Source organism: Argopecten irradians, chromosome 8, assembly GCF_041381155.1.
Source record: "Argopecten irradians isolate NY chromosome 8, Ai_NY, whole genome shotgun sequence".
NCBI classification, from domain to species: Eukaryota; Metazoa; Mollusca; class Bivalvia; order Pectinida; family Pectinidae; genus Argopecten; species Argopecten irradians.
Window position 1 is genome coordinate 8066035 of NC_091141.1, and position 20405 is coordinate 8086439.

General features: G+C 36.6%; 1 protein-coding gene across 1 annotated transcript; it reads right to left on the reverse strand.

The window, feature by feature from the left end:
- Positions 1–1401: 1401 nt before the first annotated feature.
- LOC138329256 (CWF19-like protein 1) lies at positions 1402–20281 on the reverse strand. Its single transcript, XM_069276098.1, has 15 exons — positions 20181–20281; positions 18988–19072; positions 18097–18172; positions 17605–17706; positions 16472–16686; positions 15823–15941; positions 15429–15513; positions 14897–15022; positions 14374–14476; positions 13850–13929; positions 9100–9215; positions 6818–6911; positions 2866–2979; positions 2412–2509; positions 1402–1942 (listed from the first exon to the last, which is right to left on the reverse strand). The coding sequence occupies exons 1-15, from the start codon at positions 20204–20206 to the stop codon at positions 1798–1800; spliced, it is 1584 nt and encodes a 527-aa protein (XP_069132199.1). The 5' UTR covers positions 20207–20281; the 3' UTR covers positions 1402–1797.
- Positions 20282–20405: the final 124 nt, after the last annotated feature.

Here is a 20405-nt window from a genome sequence, read left to right on the forward strand (position 1 = left end):
AAACCAGACATCTATCTGTCATAATGTCTAAGTCTGGTGTCAGGGCCAGAGTATCTCGGGCTAGTATGTTATTAGATCATTCATTCATCCAGAGTCCATCCGTCACTGAAATACGTATCAACCTCTAACCCGGAACTGAGATGGTGAGTCAGCTAATGTTTTCTGGCCTCGTGCACAACCTGCATGACACGCTTCTTAATTACTGCTTGTACTATGTTACTGATGGTCTTATTTTGTATTCGGTTTTTTCCTAAATACTAAGGCTCAATCATCTTCCATGTGTACTTCAAAACATTCAATTTCTATTGATTTGGACAGACGCATTGTTCTTGACCTAATTTCTGTAATTGCTCGACCTGATCTACATACTACATATATCACCTACTTGTTGGTCACCCATGTGAAGGTGTTACATTGTACTCTTGCTCCACCAAGACCTGTTTCTGTGTATGGTGGAACTGAAGACACGTGTCGCGTCTGAAGACAGTATCTAGTACTCTTCGGTGGATTTGCTTCATCTCAAAGTCTACAATAGCGCTCAGTCACTGTCTCATTCAAGACTTAAAGTTGTATCCCTTTTATTAAGTGTTCGTCTTTGGCTTCTATGCTCACCAAGCAAGCCTGACCAACTGACCTGCATTCTGTTGTTTCCTGTGCTTCTTCAATAGTCTCTAGTTTGTGGGTTTCAAAGAACATCTTCGTGTGTCTAGTAATGTGATACCGATCATGTTGAAAGACCAACTTAGAGAATTCCTACCTCTTTTACACCATTAGCACTTGTCTCCATTTGCTATATCCCTATTTACTTGTGTCACTGTAGTTGGGAGGCTATGAACAGTTCTCGTCATCATTTTATCTGGTACTTCTCTGTCGCCCTAGTTCTACTCTCTACAATGACTGCCTCGTAAAGTCTTGACTGCTAACCATGTCTTTCTTGTCTCCGCTTTGAACCTGACTGCTGATTTCTCTCCAATCCAATCTTGAACTCTTCATCCATTGACAAATGAAACTAGAGTTTTAAATGTTTTCATGTTTAGTCCTACTAAGACTGCACGATATTCTGTCTCTGCATCTTCTCCTTTCACTGTGAACGATTTCACTTCATACAGCCGTCGATTTCAACATCACATCATGTTATAACATTCATACTTTGTATTTCCCTGGTTTCCCACTCTTACCAATGTTCAAGGGTCTGTTGCTATATCAATATTTGATCGACCGATGTTGTAAATGTCAATAGTGTAATAATACAATTTCTCATGTAAATTTCATTCAATTTCATTCATTGAGATCAGATGTTAACATTTCCTGTCCGTGTTTCCTAGTGCATATAATTATATGACCAGCAGTGTTGATTTGATATTCCTTGTAAATCAATTACAAAAGTCTTTGATTTTGATAAAAAAATTCTTTAATTTATCATCTATACCCTAATGTTATTATATCTTTCATCACCTTATGTAAATCATAAAAAATGGTCAGAGCTTGGAAGGAATACCCTTTAGGTTCTGGGTGTACCACCCCATAGATTATCCTTATTTTATAAGTTTGAGCTCCGTATAGAATCTCTCATAACTTGGTACTTGTTCAGTTTGCATCATGTAACACAATGTTTATCTTACTAAGATGCCAATGGTGAATAAAGTTTTTTTCTGGACAATTACTTGTACAATTCTTATGATTTTTTCCACGTTCAAGCGACAAATTCTTCAATCAGGAACTTTAAAGACTTTCAAGATGTTGTGGAGTCGCATTTCCAAGGAAAAATTTTCAATACACATCATTGAACAGTACACCTCAGTCGAATTCATTGAAGTCGAACTCTGAGAAGACAGATTTAAAGTCCGAGGCCTGGTCTGCCTCTCGCTCCTTGCTAACTTTACATGCTTTCCAATCCACTCGCTCCGTCATGTTCAGTATCTGTGGACTGGCCAATACATCTCTACAAGATAAGAATTTTTAAAATTTGAATATTGGATAGTCAACATATGCAAGGATTTGTCATCTGTCCAATGAGTATTGTAACACATGGTAATAGTTCCATTGCTTATGAAAGCAGTTGCCAACTGTAACACACTTAAAATTCTCCTCAACACAAATGCTACATTTCTATCAAGACGTTTTTATAATTTTATTCCTTAAACTCTCTGTAGAAAGCCATTTTTATTGCAGATGTCTAATTTTGAAAAACACTAATTGCTGACATCCTATATTATGTCTTTGCTTTTTATAGAATTATCCATCCATAAGGGAAGATATGATATTTGACACCATTTTAAGTAATAATAAGAATTTTGTTCGTAACTGGCATCAGTTAGAATATAACATGAGTGTATTTAATATTATTGTGTATCTTTCAGATTTTAAAACATCCTTAGATCTATTTCTATCCCACGAACTTAATCATTTACCTCCCAAATTGTAGAGGGAAGTTTTTTGATATTCTGTGTAAAAGTTTGTCTCCCGAGGGTAATTCTGTATAAAAGTATGGAGCTCCAGGTGGAACAATCTGTAAATAACAAATTAGTCATATAATATACACATGTATATTATTATAGTGCTCAGTTCTGATACATCATTTGATGATGCATCTCTGATATTACAGTGATTATTATCACTGTTGTTTTCTCCACCACTTGGACTATGTCATAACTTTGAGGAAAAGCACGAGTAGGATCGATTGAGAAGCAAAAGGAGTTTGAAAAAAGAAATAATTTTATCATTAAATGATTCTTTTTAAGACTAAATTAATTATTATTTTCAAAAACTGAATTATGGAAAATTAATACTGATTCAAGGTGATGACCTTGACAGTTACTAAAGCAAAGGTCAATAACGATGTTAGCTTTCAATCAAAGGGAGTACCTGTTTTAAATCTGAGTGCTTAGGAATCTCAAATAGCTCAAATCCCTCCGACTGGGCACACTCCGTAAAGGTCTCCTTAATATCACAGACACTGTCAATAGGTACGGGGACAACCTACAATATAAATACACATTATACAGGTACGGGTACAACCTACAATATAAACACACATTATACAGGTACGGGGACAACCTACAATATAAACACACATTATACAGGTACGGGGACAACCTACAATATAAACACACATTATACAGGTACGGGTACAACCTACAATATAAACACACATTATACAGGTACGGGGACAACCTACAATATAAACACACATTATACAGGTACGGGGACAACCTACAATATAAACACACATTATACAGGTACGGGGACAACCTACAATATAAACACACATTATACAGGTACGGGGACAACCTACAATATAAACACACATTATACAGGTACGGGGACAACCTACAATATAAACACACATTATACAGGTACGGGGACAACCTACAATATAAACACACATTATACAGGTACGGGGACAACCTACAATATAAACACACATTATACAGGTACGGGGACAACCTACAATATAAACACACATTATACAGGTACGGGTACAACCTACAATATAAACACACATTATACAGGTACGGGGACAACCTACAATATAAACACACATTATACAGGTACGGGGACAACCTACAATATAAACACACATTATACAGGTACGGGGACAACCTACAATATAAATACACATTATACAGGTACGGGGACAACTACAATATAAACACCATTATACAATACATTATACAGTAGCAAAAAACACACATTATACAGGTACGGGGACAACCTACAATATAAACACACATTATACAGGTACGGGGACAACCTACAATATAAACACACATTATACAGGTACGGGGACAACCTACAAATAAACACACATTATACAGGTACGGGGACAACCTACAATATAAACACACATTATACAGGTACGGGGACAACCTACAATATAAACACACATTATACAGGTACGGGGACAACATACAAATAAACACACATTATACAGGTACGGGGACAACCTACAAAATAAACACACATTATACAGGTACGGGGACAACATACAATATAAACACACATTATACAGGTACGGGGACAACCTACAATATAAACACACATTATACAGGTACGGGGACAACCTACAATATAAACACACATTATACAGGTACGGGGACAACCTACAATATAAACACACATTATACAGGTACGGGGACAACCTACAATAAAAACACACATTATACAGATACGGGGACAACCTACAATATAAACACACATTATACAGGTACGGGGACAACCTACAATATAAACACACATTATACAGGTACGGGGACAACCTACAATATAAACACACATTATACAGGTACGGGGACAACCTACAATATAAACACACATTATACAGGTACGGGGACAACTACAATATAAACACACATTATACAGGTACGGGGACAACCTACAATATAAACACACATTATACAGGTACGGGGACAACCTACAATATAAACACACATTATACAGGTACGGGGACAACCTACAATATAAACACACATTATACAGGTACGGGGACAACCTACAATATAAACACACATTATACAGGTACGGGGACAACCTACAATATAAACACACATTATACAGGTACGGGGACACTACCTACAATATACAAACACACATTATACAGGTACGGGGACAACCTACAATATAAACACACATTATACAGGTACGGGGACAACCTACAATATAAACACACATTATACAGGTACGGGGACAACCTACAATATAAACACACATTATACAGGTACGGGTACAACCTACAATATAAACACACATTATACAGGTACGGGGACAACCTACAATATAAACACACATTATACAGGTACGGGGACAACCTACAATATAAACACACATTATACAGGTACGGGGACAACCTACAATATAAAACACATTATACAGGTACGGGGACAACCTACAATATAAACACACATTATACAGGTACGGGGACAACCTACAATATAAACACACATTATACAGGTACGGGGACAACCTACAATATAAACACACATTATACAGGTACGGGGACAACCTACAATATAAACACACATTATACAGGTACGGGGACAACCTACAATATAAACACACATTATACAGGTACGGGGACAACCTACAATATAAACACACATTATACAGGTACGGGGACAACCTACAAATATAAACACACATTATACAGGTACGGGGACAACCTACAATATAAACACACATTATACAGTAGGGACACTACAAAAAAACATTATACAGTACGGGGACAACCTACAATATAAACACACATTATACAGGTACGGGGACAACCTACAAATAAACACACATTATACGGGGACAACCTACAATATAAACACACATTATACAGGTACGGGGACAACCTACAATATAAACACACATTATACAGGTACGGGGACAACCTACAATATAAACACACATTATACAGGTACGGGGACAACCTACAATATAAACACACATTATACAGGTACGGGTACAACCTACAATATAAACACACATTATACAGGTACGGGGACAACCTACAATATAAACACACATTATACAGGTACGGGGACAACCTACAATATAAACACACATTATACAGGTACGGGGACAACCTACAATATAAACACACATTATACAGGTACGGGGACAACCTACAAATAATAAACACACATTATACAGGTACGGGGACAACCTACAATATAAACACACATTATACAGTACGGGGACAACCTACAATATAAACACACATTATACAGGTACGGGGACAACCTACAATATAAACACACATTATACAGGTACGGGGACAACCTACAATATACACATTATACAGGTACGGGACAACCTACAATATAAACACACATTATACAGGTACGGGGACAACCTACAATATAAACAACATTATACAGGTACGGGGACAACCTACAATACACATATAACAACTATAACATTATACAGGTACGGGGACAACCTACAATATAAACACACATTATACAGGTACGGGGACAACCTACATATATAAACACACATTATACAGGTACGGGACAACCTACAATATAAACACACATTATACAGGTACGGGGACAACCTACAATATAAACACACATTATACAGGTAGGGACAACCTACAATATAAACACACATTATACAGGTACGGGGACAACCTACAATATAAACACACATTATACAGGTACGGGGACAACTACAATAAAACACATTATACAGGTACGGGGACAACCTACAATATAAACACACATTATACAGTACGGGGACAACCTACAATATAAACACACATTATACAGGTACGGGGACAACCTACAATATAAACACACATTATACAGGTACGGGGACAACCTACAATATAAACACACATTATACAGGTACGGGGACAACCTACAATATAAACACACATTATACAGGTACGGGGACAACCTACAAATATAAACACACATTATACAGGTACGGGGACAACCTACAATATAAACACACATTATACAGGTACGGGGACAACCTACAATAAAAACACACTTTATAAAGGTACAAAATGTCCAAAGTTTTGGTTTGGTTAAATTGTTAAACGTCTCGTTAATAGTCTAGGTCAATTAAAGTGATATCAATTGCAAGTCAATTTGTTTTGCATGATGAAATTATTTCAAAATTGAATGCGTTATCAAATAACCTAATGATTTCTCTTGTCTCGCATTCACCAGAGATATGGAATTTATATGTATTAGCCTTACATCACTAACCTACATGTATGTTAAATATCACCAACCATTGTTAATACCATTTTTAACAGGTGCCAATCAAAGTAATTCATTCTTTTTCTTTTACACAGATGATATTAATTTTTCACACAAACCTGAATCTGGAGATGCTGAGTCCTGTAGTTTCTCTCAAAGAAAACTACAGCCTTCCCCAAAGATTTGTAACATTTCTTCAATGCAGACTTGTACCTGTAAACATACAAAATCAAAGTAAAGGTGGCTTCTTGGTCTTGGATAAGCCAGCCAAAATGGAAGATTTAAGGAATACAGTTTTATTTTATTGAAGTTATGAGAGTATAATGATAATGGAGCACATGTAAATTCTGTAACCCCGGCGAAGCCGAGCTACATAAAATTTACACTGGCTCCATTACCATTATACTCTCATAATTTCAACAAAATAAAACTCTATTCCTTATAGTCACAGTATTTCACATAAATTAATATTATTTATTTTCACGACAGTTGCATATTTTTTTTAAATACCCATATTGTTTTCTCTCTTGTCATCGCCAACGAATTCGATTGAACAGCTCATTGTAAGGGCTGTTCCAGAAAAACATATATGGTAGGGGGGGAAGGCACTTTGAAATTGGAGACTCATCGATAGAAGTGATTTTCAATTTTGTTGACCCCCACACATATCTATTTTTTTATGAACGAGACCATGGCATAGAGACGATTTGATTTTTTTCATTTTGCTCCAACATCTTTTTGGATTTACATATTTTGATTTCTAGCATCACTAAAGAGTCCCAGGACAAAATTGCACTATATATGGTGCAGTGAACTATTGTTTGATGTGCTGCATCTATTACTGTATAAAGATACAATCCTCATAGAACCAGCGGAAATTCTACTACTGATACCAAAGTGTTTCACAAGCTTAATGCAAGAGTAGACATCTGGACATTGACACTGAAGCTTGTGAACTGCCATTTTTTCCTTGACTTCCTTGATAAATACCAGTGAATTTAAATAAAGATCTGTTGATGACAACAGGATAATGCCAAAACTAATCCATTGTTTCTCTGTACCAATGACAAGTTTGAATGGATATGATATGTTTTAGATAAATATTTTGTCATTATTATATCAGAACACCCAGAAAATAAAATAATTGTTATTTATTGAAGATGAACAAAACATTATTATAGTCAGAAATTAAAATTTTTCTCAACAGTTATTTTTGTAGTCAGGATGATTTACGGCAACATTATAAAACACAAATTTTGCATTCTATTTCAAAAGGTTACAAATGCTTCAGATAGACCCACCCACAGAAGGGATTTTATTGAAATGCCACCCTGGCACAGAAGTGATTTTATTTTGAACCCACTATGGCACATACTATTTTTTAAAGTGCCTTCCCTGGGTGCCATATATGTTTTGCTGGAACAGCCCTAATCATATGTTCCCACCAAAAGTGGGGTTTTTTCCCGCCACTTACGTTAGCTATTCCTGTAACAATAGAATCCTGCAAGTGTTGTACTATCATTACACACTGATAATGATCATACTAGAAAGCATGGTTATTGATTCCAAGTCAGTGGAAACTGTAAATACCTGGTAATCAAATATAAATGGAAGATACTGTATCTAATTTAAGGTAGACTAGAAGTGACAGTATGACAATCCTGCCTCCATATAGCAAAGCAAGATAGATGTAACAGAATAGGATGGTACAGGAAGGATATGGGTAATCAACTCATCCATTTCATCACAGGGGCATCAAATGATTTCAATCAAATGCCTTCTTCTTAAAGGGACAATTCACTCAGGCTAATTCTTTTACATAACCAAGAAGCAAATTATGGCATAAATGTATTGTTCTATATTTCTTATGAAACATTTAACATAAAATATTGACAAATTCCATGTCATTGTTAAGTATTTTAATCTATACCGTTGTAATTATAAATCGTTGATCAATACGATTCAGCAGGTAAAATATGTACGCTGTATCTATACCCGAGCCCACGTCACACACGTTAAACAAATGAACTGCATAACCACTGTGGAGGTGATAAAATGATTTTTTTAGACGAGTCAATTCACCTTATAAGGTAAACACAATACTGTCGGAGCGATTTGAGCACTTCTAGACAAAAGTAGCATTACTCTACGAGCAAGGGACGGGGTTCGGCATACAAGATGTTCGACCACAATGTGTAATGGCGGACAGAGAGCGAGTTTGAACACTCCACACGCATTTCGCCACCATGGGCTTTTTTGGCATATCACAGTAAAACCGACTGATCTAATTTCCATTAGAACTGGGTTTTTTTCCAACATATGTACACATTTTAATGTTCTTTTTGCCTGAATTGTCCCTTTAATAATATCAATGTTCAGTTATGAAACATTGATCACTTACTTTTCAATTTCCTCCACGACCTCGGAGGGAGCCAACACCGTAGACTGATGATGACCAATGGGCAGTATCAGAATATGGTCCTCTACTAACCCACCTTTGGCCAGTGCCAGGTAATTCTGTAATACATAAAATATTTAGATATAATATTCAAACTCTATCAACCAATATAAGGTCATGTAATTCTGTAAGACATAAAATATTTAGATATAATATTCAAACTCTATCAACCAATATAAGGTCAGGTAATTCTGTAAGACATAAAATATTTAGATATAATATTCAAACTCTATCAACCAATCTAAGGCCAGGTAATTCTGTAATACATAAGATATTTAGATATAATATTCAAACTCTATCAACCAATCTAAGGCCAGGTAATTCTGTAAGACATAAAATATTTAGATATAATATTCAAACTCTATCAACCAATCTAAGGCCAGGTAATTCTGTAAGACATAAAATATTTAGATATAATATTCAAACTCTATCAACCAATATAAGGCCAGGTAATTCTGTAAGACATAAAATATTTAGATATAATATTCAAACTCTATCAACCAATATAAGGTCAGGTAATTCTGTAAGACATAAAATATTTAGATATAATATTCAAACTCTATCAACCAATCTAAGGCCAGGTAATTCTGTAAGACATAAAATATTTAGATATAATATTCAAACTCTATCAACCAATATAAGGCCAGGTAATTCTGTAAGACATAAATATTTAGATATAATATTCAAACTCTATCAACCAATATAAGGTCAGGTAATTCTGTAAGACATAAAATATTTAGATATAATTTATCAACCAATCTAAGGCCAGGTAATTCTGTAATACATAAAATATTAAGATATAATATTCAAACTCTATCAACCAATATAAGGTCAGGTAATTCTGTAATACATAAAACATTTAGATTGACCACTAGATAACAACACAGTACTTACATGATCTCCCACACAGACCACTAGATAACAACACAGTACTTACATGATCTCCCACACTGACCACTAGATAACAACACAGTACTTACATGACCTCCCACACTGACCACTAGATAACAACACAGTACTTACATGCCCTCCCACACTGACCACTAGATAACAACACAGTACTTACATGACCTCCCACACTGACCACTAGATAACAACACAGTACTTACATGATCTCCCACACTGACCACTAGATAACAACACAGTACTTACATGATCTCCCACACTGACCACTAGATAACAACACAGTGCTTACATGATCTCCTACACTGACCACTAGATAACAACACAGTACTTACATGATCTCCCACACTGACCACTAGATAACAACACAGTACTTACATGATCTCCCACACTGACCACTAGATAACAACACAGTACTTACATGATCTCCCACACTGACCACTAGATAACAACACAGTACTTACATGATCTCCCACACTGACCACTAGATAACAACACAGTACTTACACGATCTCCTACACTGACCACTAGATACAACACAGTACTTACATGATCTCCCACACTGACCACTAGATAACAACACAGTACTTACATGACCTCCCACACTGACCACTAGATAACAACACAGTACTTACATGATCTCCCACACTGACCACTAGATAACAACACAGTACTTACATGATCTCCCACACTGACCACTAGATAACAACACAGTACTTACATGATCTCCCACACTGACCACTAGATAACAACACAGTACTTACATGATCTCCCACACAGACCACTAGATAACAACACAGTACTTACATGATCTTCCACACTGACCACTAGATAACAACACAGTACTTACATGATCTCCCACACTGACCACTAGATAACATCACAGTACTTACATGATCTCCCACACTGACCACTAGATAACAACACAGTACTTACATGACCTCCCACACTGACCAATAGATAACAACACAGTACTCACATGATCTCCCACACTGACCAATAGATAACAACACAGTACTCACATGATCTCCCACACTGACCACTAGATAACAACACAGTACTTACATCATCTCCCACACTGACCACTAGATAACAACACAGTACTTACATGATCTCCCACGCTGACCACGAGATAACAACACAGTACTTACATGATCTCCCACGCTGACCACTAGATAACAACACAGTACTTACACGATCTCCCACACTGACCACTAGATAACAGCACAGTACTTACACGATCTCCCACACTGACCACTAGATAACAAAACAAGAGGCCCAGAGGGCCTGTATCGCTCACCTGGTTTTTTGTTAGTAATTATCACAAGAATCTGACAATTAGAAAAATAAGCAAAATTGACTCCCAAAGTTTAATTTTGAATCACAACCATACAATGATGCTATTGATACCATACAAATATGCTATCCAATACAAAGGTTCAGAGACAAAGTAATTTATATGAAAATAGTAGCCTAATTGACCTTTTTGACCTCGCATCTATTGCCGTTTAAGGCCCCGGGGGTCAGCCCTATCATTTGTACAATTTCAAATCCCAACCCTATAAGGATGCTACCATTGCATTATAAGTGCTCTTCCATTCTTAGTTGCAGAGAAGAAGTCGTTTATATGGAAATAGCTAAATTGACCCCTTTTGACCCCACCCTTCAGGCTCCCGGGGGGGTCAGCCCCATCATTTGCAAAATTTTGAATCCAAACCCTATAAGGATATAACCATTGCATTATGAGCGCAATCCCATGTTAAGTTGCAGAGAAAAAGTCATTTATAAGGAAATTGACCACTTTTGACCCCGCCCCTCAGGCCCCCGGGGGTCAGCCCTATCATTTGCTCAATTTGGAATCCCCAGCCTACAAGGATGCTACTATTGCATTATGGGTGCTATACCATACTTAGTTTCAGAGAAGAAGTTGTTTATATGGAAATAGCCAAATTGGCTCCTTTTGACCCCGCCCCTCAGGCCCCCGGGAGGGTCAGCCCCATTATTTGTACAATTTTGAATTCCCACCGTATAACGATACTACAATTGCATTATGAGTGCTATCTCATGCTTAGTTTCAGAGAAGAAGTCGTTATTATGGAAATAGCCAAATTGACCCCATTTGACCCCGCCCCTCAGGCCCCCTGTGGGTCAGCCCCATCATTTGTACAATTTTGAATCCCGACCCTATAAGGATGCTACCATTGCATTATGGGTGCTATCCCATGCTTAGTTGCAGAGAAGAAGTCGTTTATATGGAAATAGCCAAATTGACCCCTTTTGACCCCGCCCCTCAGGTCCCCCGGGGGTCAGCCCTATCATTTGCACAATTTTGAATCCCCACCCTATAAGGATGCTACCATTGCATTATGGGTGCTATACCATACTTAGTTTCAGAGAAGAAGTTGTTTATATGGAAATAGCCAAATTGGCCCCTTTTGACCCCGCCCCTCAGGCCCCCGGGAGGGTCAGCCCCATTATTTGTACAATTTTGAATTCCCACCCTACAACGATACTACAATTGCATTATGAGTGCTATCTCATGCTTAGTTTCAGAGAAGAAGTCGTTTATATGGAAATAGCCAAATTGACCCCATTTGACCCCGCCCCTCAGGCCCCCTGTGGGTCAGCCCCATCATTTGTACAATTTTGAATCCCGACCCTATAAGGATGCTACCATTGCATTATGGGTGCTATCCCATGCTTAGTTGCAGAGAAGAAGTCGTTTATATGGAAATAGCCAAATTGACCCCCTTTGGCCCGCCCCTCAGGCCCCCGGGGGGTCAGCCCCATCATTTGTACAATTTTCAGTTAGTAGCCCATCAGGATGCTACCAGTCAAATTTTATTGAAATCCGACCAGCAGTTATGGAGAAGAAGTCGATTGTTGACGGACGCCGGACGCCGGACGCCGGACGCTGCGGTATCCCATAAGCTCACCTCAGTCCTTTGGACCAGGTGAGCTAACAATACTTACATGATCTCCCACACTGACCACTAGATAACAACACAGTACTTACACGATCTCCCACACTGACCACTAGATAACAACACAGTACTTACATGATCTCCCACACTGACCACTAGATAACAACACAGTACTTACATGATCTCCCACACTGACCACTAGATAACAACACAGTACTTACATGATCTCCCACACTGACCACTAGATAACAACACAGTACTTACATGATCTCCCACACTGACCACTAGATAACAACACAGTACTTACACGATCTCCCACACTGACCACTAGATAACAACACAGTACTTACACGATCTCCCACACTGACCACTAGATAACAACACAGTACTTACACGATCTCCCACACTGACCACTAGATAACAACACAGTACTTACACGATCTCCCACACTGACCACTAGATAACAACACAGTACTTACACGACCTCCCACACTGACCACTAGATAACAACACAGTACTTACACGATCTCCCACACTGACCACTAGATAACAACACAGTACTTACATGATCTCCCACACTGACCACTAGATAACAACACAGTACTTACATGATCTCCCACACTGACCACTAGATAACAACACAGTACTTACATGACCTCCCACACTGACCACTAGATAACAACACAGTACTTACATGATCTCCCACACTGACCACTAGATAACAACACAGTACTTACATGATCTCCCACACTGACCACTAGATAACAACACAGTACTTACATGACCTCCCACACTGACCACTAGATAACAACACAGTACTTACATGATCTCTCACACTGACCACTAGATAACAATACAGTACTTACATGATCTCCCACACTGACCACTAGGTGTTTCTCGACCTCTGGACTACCGAGACAGAACCAACATGGACCGGTTGGCTGGGCTATCAACATCAGATTGAAGTGGCATTCAGTTTCAAGTACATATCTACCTATTACATTAGGTAACAACAGTAAATTGTTATCTGGCATTCAGTTTCAAGTACATATCTACCTATTACGTTAGGTAACACCAGTAAATGGTTATCTTTATTTATTATAAATTACACCAAACGATTCATGTTACAATATCGGATTAAGGTCATAAAGCCAACGCTGATCGCGATAAGCTGGCTGGTTCCTCCAGTCCTTTTACTGGATACCAGAGGTATGCCATGTGACTTTACTGGGAAAATTGACTTAAAAATATCAATCACAGCAGCTTCAGAGCAGGTTTGTTAAATCTATAACTGTCTACCAGATTTGTCCTCTTAAGGTTTCTTCAGATGATGGTCCTTCTCCAAACTGTGGTGATTGATATTATTTAATCGATGTTACAATATGCTTACGATGCTTTTTCTTCCTATCAGGGCCACCTCCATCGTGTCCTTTCCTTTTAGAACTCTTCTTCTCTGTCATGTCATAGAAAAACTGTCCAGCCTTTTCTTCTGTCTAATGAAATATCAGATGATGGTACAGATGTACATGCTTTCATTATATCAAATACAGAAAAACACATCTAAAAGATAAATTACATGTACATATAGATGTAGTTTGTTTCACACATAGTAAGAAATGTAAAACACTTTATATCCAGTATGGCAATAACTCCAGTATACAATGGTTCACATCATTGTTATTCACATATTCGTGACCAAGGTTTTTACAAACAATGTATTTATATGATTTTATACAATTATTAGGCAAAAATTGTATGTTGTAAAAATAAATTCTTTTACTGTATCTATTGACAGAACCAACAACATTGTCAGTAAAATTACATACTACATAAATTATAAGTCTTACAGAATTTTGACCGTATTTTTATGGTTTTATTAGATATACATTTTATAGACTCCAAGTGGTCAGTACCTCTTTCTGTAGAGCCTGCTTGGACATGGTCAGTTTATATGGACACTCTGTCACATCGGCTGGCTGTTTGGTGAGTTCTGTAGGATCCATGACACTTAGGGGTACAATATTGAAGGCATACAAGTACTGCAAATGACAATAATAACTTAAAATTTCCACAAGACAGACTGGGATTGAGAAGTCCTCAAACTACATCGTAGGATTAATAAGTGTTTGACATTGGTTATCAAAAGTAGTAATACTTTACAAAACAAGAGGCTCATGAGCCTTAATGGTCACCTCAGGTCTGACACAGAATGTCACAAAGATGTGTTAAACTCAGAGGCTTGAGTTCTGTCACAAAAATCTGTTAACAATCTTTGGCCACATCACCTTCTTGATGTCTGTCTGGACTATATCGGTTACCATGTTTCAGAATATTGAGTTACATTTACATCTGGTCACCATGTTTAATATGAACATTGCTATCAGTAAAATAACATGTACAATTTGTACAGTATTTGCAAAGGAGTAGTATGGAACAAAAGCTTACCTTCTTCTTTTCTTTATTACTTGTGTTGGCCATGCCTATAAACCTGGTCACATGTTTTTCCTTATCTGCCAAAACTTTATGATTCCTACAGAATGGAAAGTTAAACTCAGGATAAACAATTTTATATTGTATTTGAAACTTATTTATCAAATTATCACATCAGATAGCACTCATGGTAAGTGAAAAGACACGGCTCCAGCAATTTGATAAGCCATACATAATACATAATAATATGTTTGACAATTTAGATATATAACCTATTATTTTGCTGATGCTATGCTGACACCAAAACAAAACCAAAAACAGTTTGTCTTCACTCATTGATAACATATATATACAGTGAAAAGGTCTAAAAAACGAAAAGCGCATGCTCTTTCACACACTTAGAACCCACCTGTATGGCTGCCGTTCATAAAACTCTCCCTCCATCCCCGCGAAGTGATAACGCGGTTGGAGATGCATGGCTAGTTGTGATACAGCAATAGAACCATTAGATGAAGTGTCCACCGACTCCTGTAAAATACTCTACTGTGAGCACATGACATTATTGTTTAGCATCCTGGAAAACAATGGATGGAATATTTGTTCTTCTAAAATTGCTTCAAATTATCATAAAATTCCAGTCGTTCTTTCCTTATTTTACTCATGTCATGCCTGAGGCAATAAAACAATTCAGAGCATTTTTTTTATAAAGAAATATAGTAAAAATTTACAAATACATCAGAAAACTGAAAAATACCACTTTTTATCTATAGAATTTACAGGATCTTTATTTGAAAAAGCAGAGATCATGTAAAAAGTGATGCAAATACACAGAGTTGAAATAGAAAGATCAAAAAGGAAATAATCAGGACCACAAAATTTTATGCAAACAGCCAAATTATTTAAATAAGTCTTATGTAAATAGCTGGAGTTCTCTGTACCTGGTCATGTTAATCATATGTACTACCACTAAGCTTCCAAATCGTTGTTAATTGTATCAGTGTAAGTTACAAAGATTCGTAGATTTGCATTATCTGTAATATAATGTACTGATACTTTACCATTTTGATTCCATATTTGTCGACTCCTCTCGGCCACTGAGATGTGATCAGGATATCCACACCTTTAAACTTGGAGTCTGAAATGACTGGGAGGGTGAGAGAGGAGATGTCTTTGTTACAAAAATGGGTATCGTCTCCCTTTTCATCGGAACTCTCTAGACCACTGAGGTAGGCAAGCTGTAAGCCAGATGATCCAGTAAACATTCCTTTTTTACCTAAAAAACAAATTATTTATTAGGAATATGGAGTTATTGTTTTATTTTGCTATTAGTTGTTATCGTCGCCTGAAAATGTCTACGGATATTTAGTCAGTGTGTACAATGCGACAAATACCTCACTCCCCGCATTATAAATTGGTGTTAGCTACGTCGCATAGGCTGAACTTGCATCAGTGAAGTAAAGCATCTTATATCTAGAATTACTCAAATCATTCTTACTTAAGCCACTGAATTTTTTTTATTATTGTAATAAAGGATGTATAACAATAGTTTTATCATTTATATAAAATTGTCTTCATGGATATGTTGCGAAAATGAACTTCACTGCATTGTCCCTTTAAAAGCTGGGGAGCTGACCATTAAGGTAGGAAGGCGATGGCCAGTCCCGAGCCTGTGTTGAGATAGGAGGAGGGGTAAAGTCTAAAGTAGACAGTTATAACCTAAATCTTGACTCTAAACAACCAAACCACCAAAAAGGGAAGCTTTTAAATGTACTACATATATAAGTTTATACTGTGATGTATGTTTATATAATTCTATAAAACCGTACAGTATCATGTGAAATGTTGTTCACTATGACCCAAAATTTTTATTTATTTTAATGCTCCATCATTCATTCATTTAATTGACCATATCAAGTGTCTATCAAAACATTCATCATATATATTGTACACGCTTACACACTGAGATTCTCGTACCAACACACCTCCTCAGTGTAAACACATTGTATTTACATCTGATGAAGATTACAGTGAGGTTATCGAAACTCCACAAGTAATAATTTTGTTGGTTGTGTCAAATAACCATTTTTATAACATTCCTACCCATCTTGAAGAATATGTTTCCCAATATCCATAACAGGAATTTTTACCCCTTTCTTCTAAAAAGGAATAAAATGACTTTGAATAAACCCACCAAGGTATGTGATGTGGTCACACAGCTCTGAGCCGTCCTTCCCGCTGTAGTAGCTGACATGGTTCGGTTGATTAGGGCCTAAAATCAGGGTACTCAGAGGTACTGTAACAGTAAACAATGCATTACACACAAACATTCTACAAGAGTCTGTCAGAGTTATTTCCCTTCCATACTCGACGAGCTTATTCTACATGACATATATGACATTTAATGTAATAACACATGATGTGGGTAACTTGTGATTTCAATAATACAATAAGACATGCAAGAAAACATTAAAAATCCAATTCTGTAGGTGAAAGAAACAGAAACTTTAAAAAGATCAAACTAATTAGCTGGTATACTGGCAAAAGTGCTTATATTCTCCAAGGACTCAATGAAAGTTGCAAAATTGTGTCAGGGAAATGATAACAGATCTCTGAGGAAATCAATGCTTTGCAATTATTATTCTGTTTTCATAACAGGTGACCGAGTATTTTTTATTACACATACCTTTTTTCTCACCAGCTAAATATGGCTTCCATGTACTATCATCTTTGCCAAAGAAATCTCCAACACATAATAGTAGCTATTAAAACAAATGCAGAACATTTAGATCAAGATATATTTATACAAATGTAGAACATTCAGATCAAAATATATTTATATGTTGTAAATACAGTGACACTGATGACACACTGCAATCTTTTTATCAGAAAGAGAGCTCAAGAGAGAGAGAGAGAGAGAGATCTCGGAGATTTCTAAGGGAAAAAAATATAAAATACATTTGATTAGACAGGTCAATAACCTCAGAGAAAAACATTTAGTTTAGGTAATCTCAATGACTAACTACGCCAAATTTAATTCTGATCCACCAAGGATTTATAAGTGAGAAGGATTTGTCACTGTCTCTTTACACTACTTAACACCACACCAGACGCCTATGAACCGGGAATAAAAACCATTTTTCTCATCAAATACTTGTCTTATATGAGTGAAAAGAAACACCAATGTAAAGTTCATTAAATTTCACAACGTTTAGTACTTGCTTTAGGACAGAAGATTTAGAAGAATTGTCTTAAATTTCTGTTGAAAAATTACGACAGCTCATGAAATGACGGTCCCCTTCAGAAAGTAAAAAGGCAATTACCCTCGTACCCGTTAGCTACGTACATCAATGGGTGCGCCGGCAGATGTAAAAGGGAAATCGTTCGTCGCCCAACATCATGTTCAGTGCACAAAAACAAAAGCTCTTGCGACCTATTTGTCCAAAAGACCTTGAGTGACAAATCCTTCTACTTATAAAACCTTGGATCCACTAATTATTCATAAGCCCCCCCCCAAGAAAAAAATAAAATGTCATCAGTTTCATAGCAGAAAACTAAGGAACAATGTTTGACCTACATCAAAATTCCCACTTTTCTTTTGAATACTTCTTATCCTTGAAAAAAGTTGATCAAAATTCCCATCCACGTCTCCAGCTACAAGTCTGTAAAGAAAAATATTGGCTACTTAAACAATATGTGAAAGGTCACATAATTTGTAGTTGGAGCGAAAAAATGCACCGCTAGACTGGGATTTGAATCAGAGACCCTCTGAACACAAGCTTTAGTCAGAGTTTGCTTCACCGATTCAGATACCTGGTTGCCTCCCTTACTTTTTAAGTATTCATCCTCAAGACTCAACATTACACTATAGCTAGTAATACTTAGGTTCGAAAGTCTCCCTGCTAAGCATACTACCAGTGCTAGGGAAAAAGCCATATGACCGAGCACTGGGTGACCAATGTTGATTCTTTCTGTGACTAGGGTTTAATGCAGACTGATGGACTAAGTTTGTACTCCAATGACTGTGATATATACAGGGTGATCAGGTGGTGTAGTGTCGCCTTTCACCTACAGTAACTTGCCAAAAGTCTTCGAAAGTTTTATTTTTTCCCTATATATTCTATGTATTTTTACACTTTTTCTTTGATTTTTCCTTAACTCATCTATTGGCGGATTTTACTCAATTTTAGCATACTTGTAGAGAATTATCTACACTTTCAGTTCATAATATTTGTAAAATTTTCCGATATTTTGTTTTCAAAATATGTATCTTTTTTGTGCACTACTTACACTTATGACGTCATTTCCCTATTTGTTTTTACCAAAATGTAACGCAAAAGTATTGTGTGGTAATGAAATACGGTTTTCTCAAAAAGTGCATAAAGGATAATTATGTAAATATTATTAGTTGAAAATGTAGATAACTTTCTACAAGTATGCCAAATTTGATTAAAATCTGCGCCTAGATGAGATCAGGAAAAATCTAAGAAAAAATGTAAAAATACATAGAATATATAGGGAAAACTTAAAGTTACGAAGACTTTTGGCACACGACTGTATATAGCTAGCCAACCAGCCTAGTTAACTAGATTTGGCACGTTTTTATTTTTATTTTTACAAAGATGTTGAAATGCCCCCCAACAACTTCAACTTGTGGTAGACTCTAATGACAGAAATTTGATAATTTAATCTGAATTAGACGGAATAACATTCAACATTTATTCTTCACTCATATTGAATTTCTGTAAACCAAACCAATCAGCAACTTACATTTTCAAAGCTGCTGTGCTTGCCATAATTCACCACATCTTATTCAGACTTAAGCGTTTACCGCGCACTGTTTAAATGGGCGCAGACATATTGCAACCCCGCGGTAAATTTTTAGACAAAATAAAATATTTTAAGTTTATTTAAATAATTTTGTCCTTAAAATAAACTGTCATAACAAAAACAAAATATTCATGCATGATTGTCTTTTTATATTGCTTTACACAG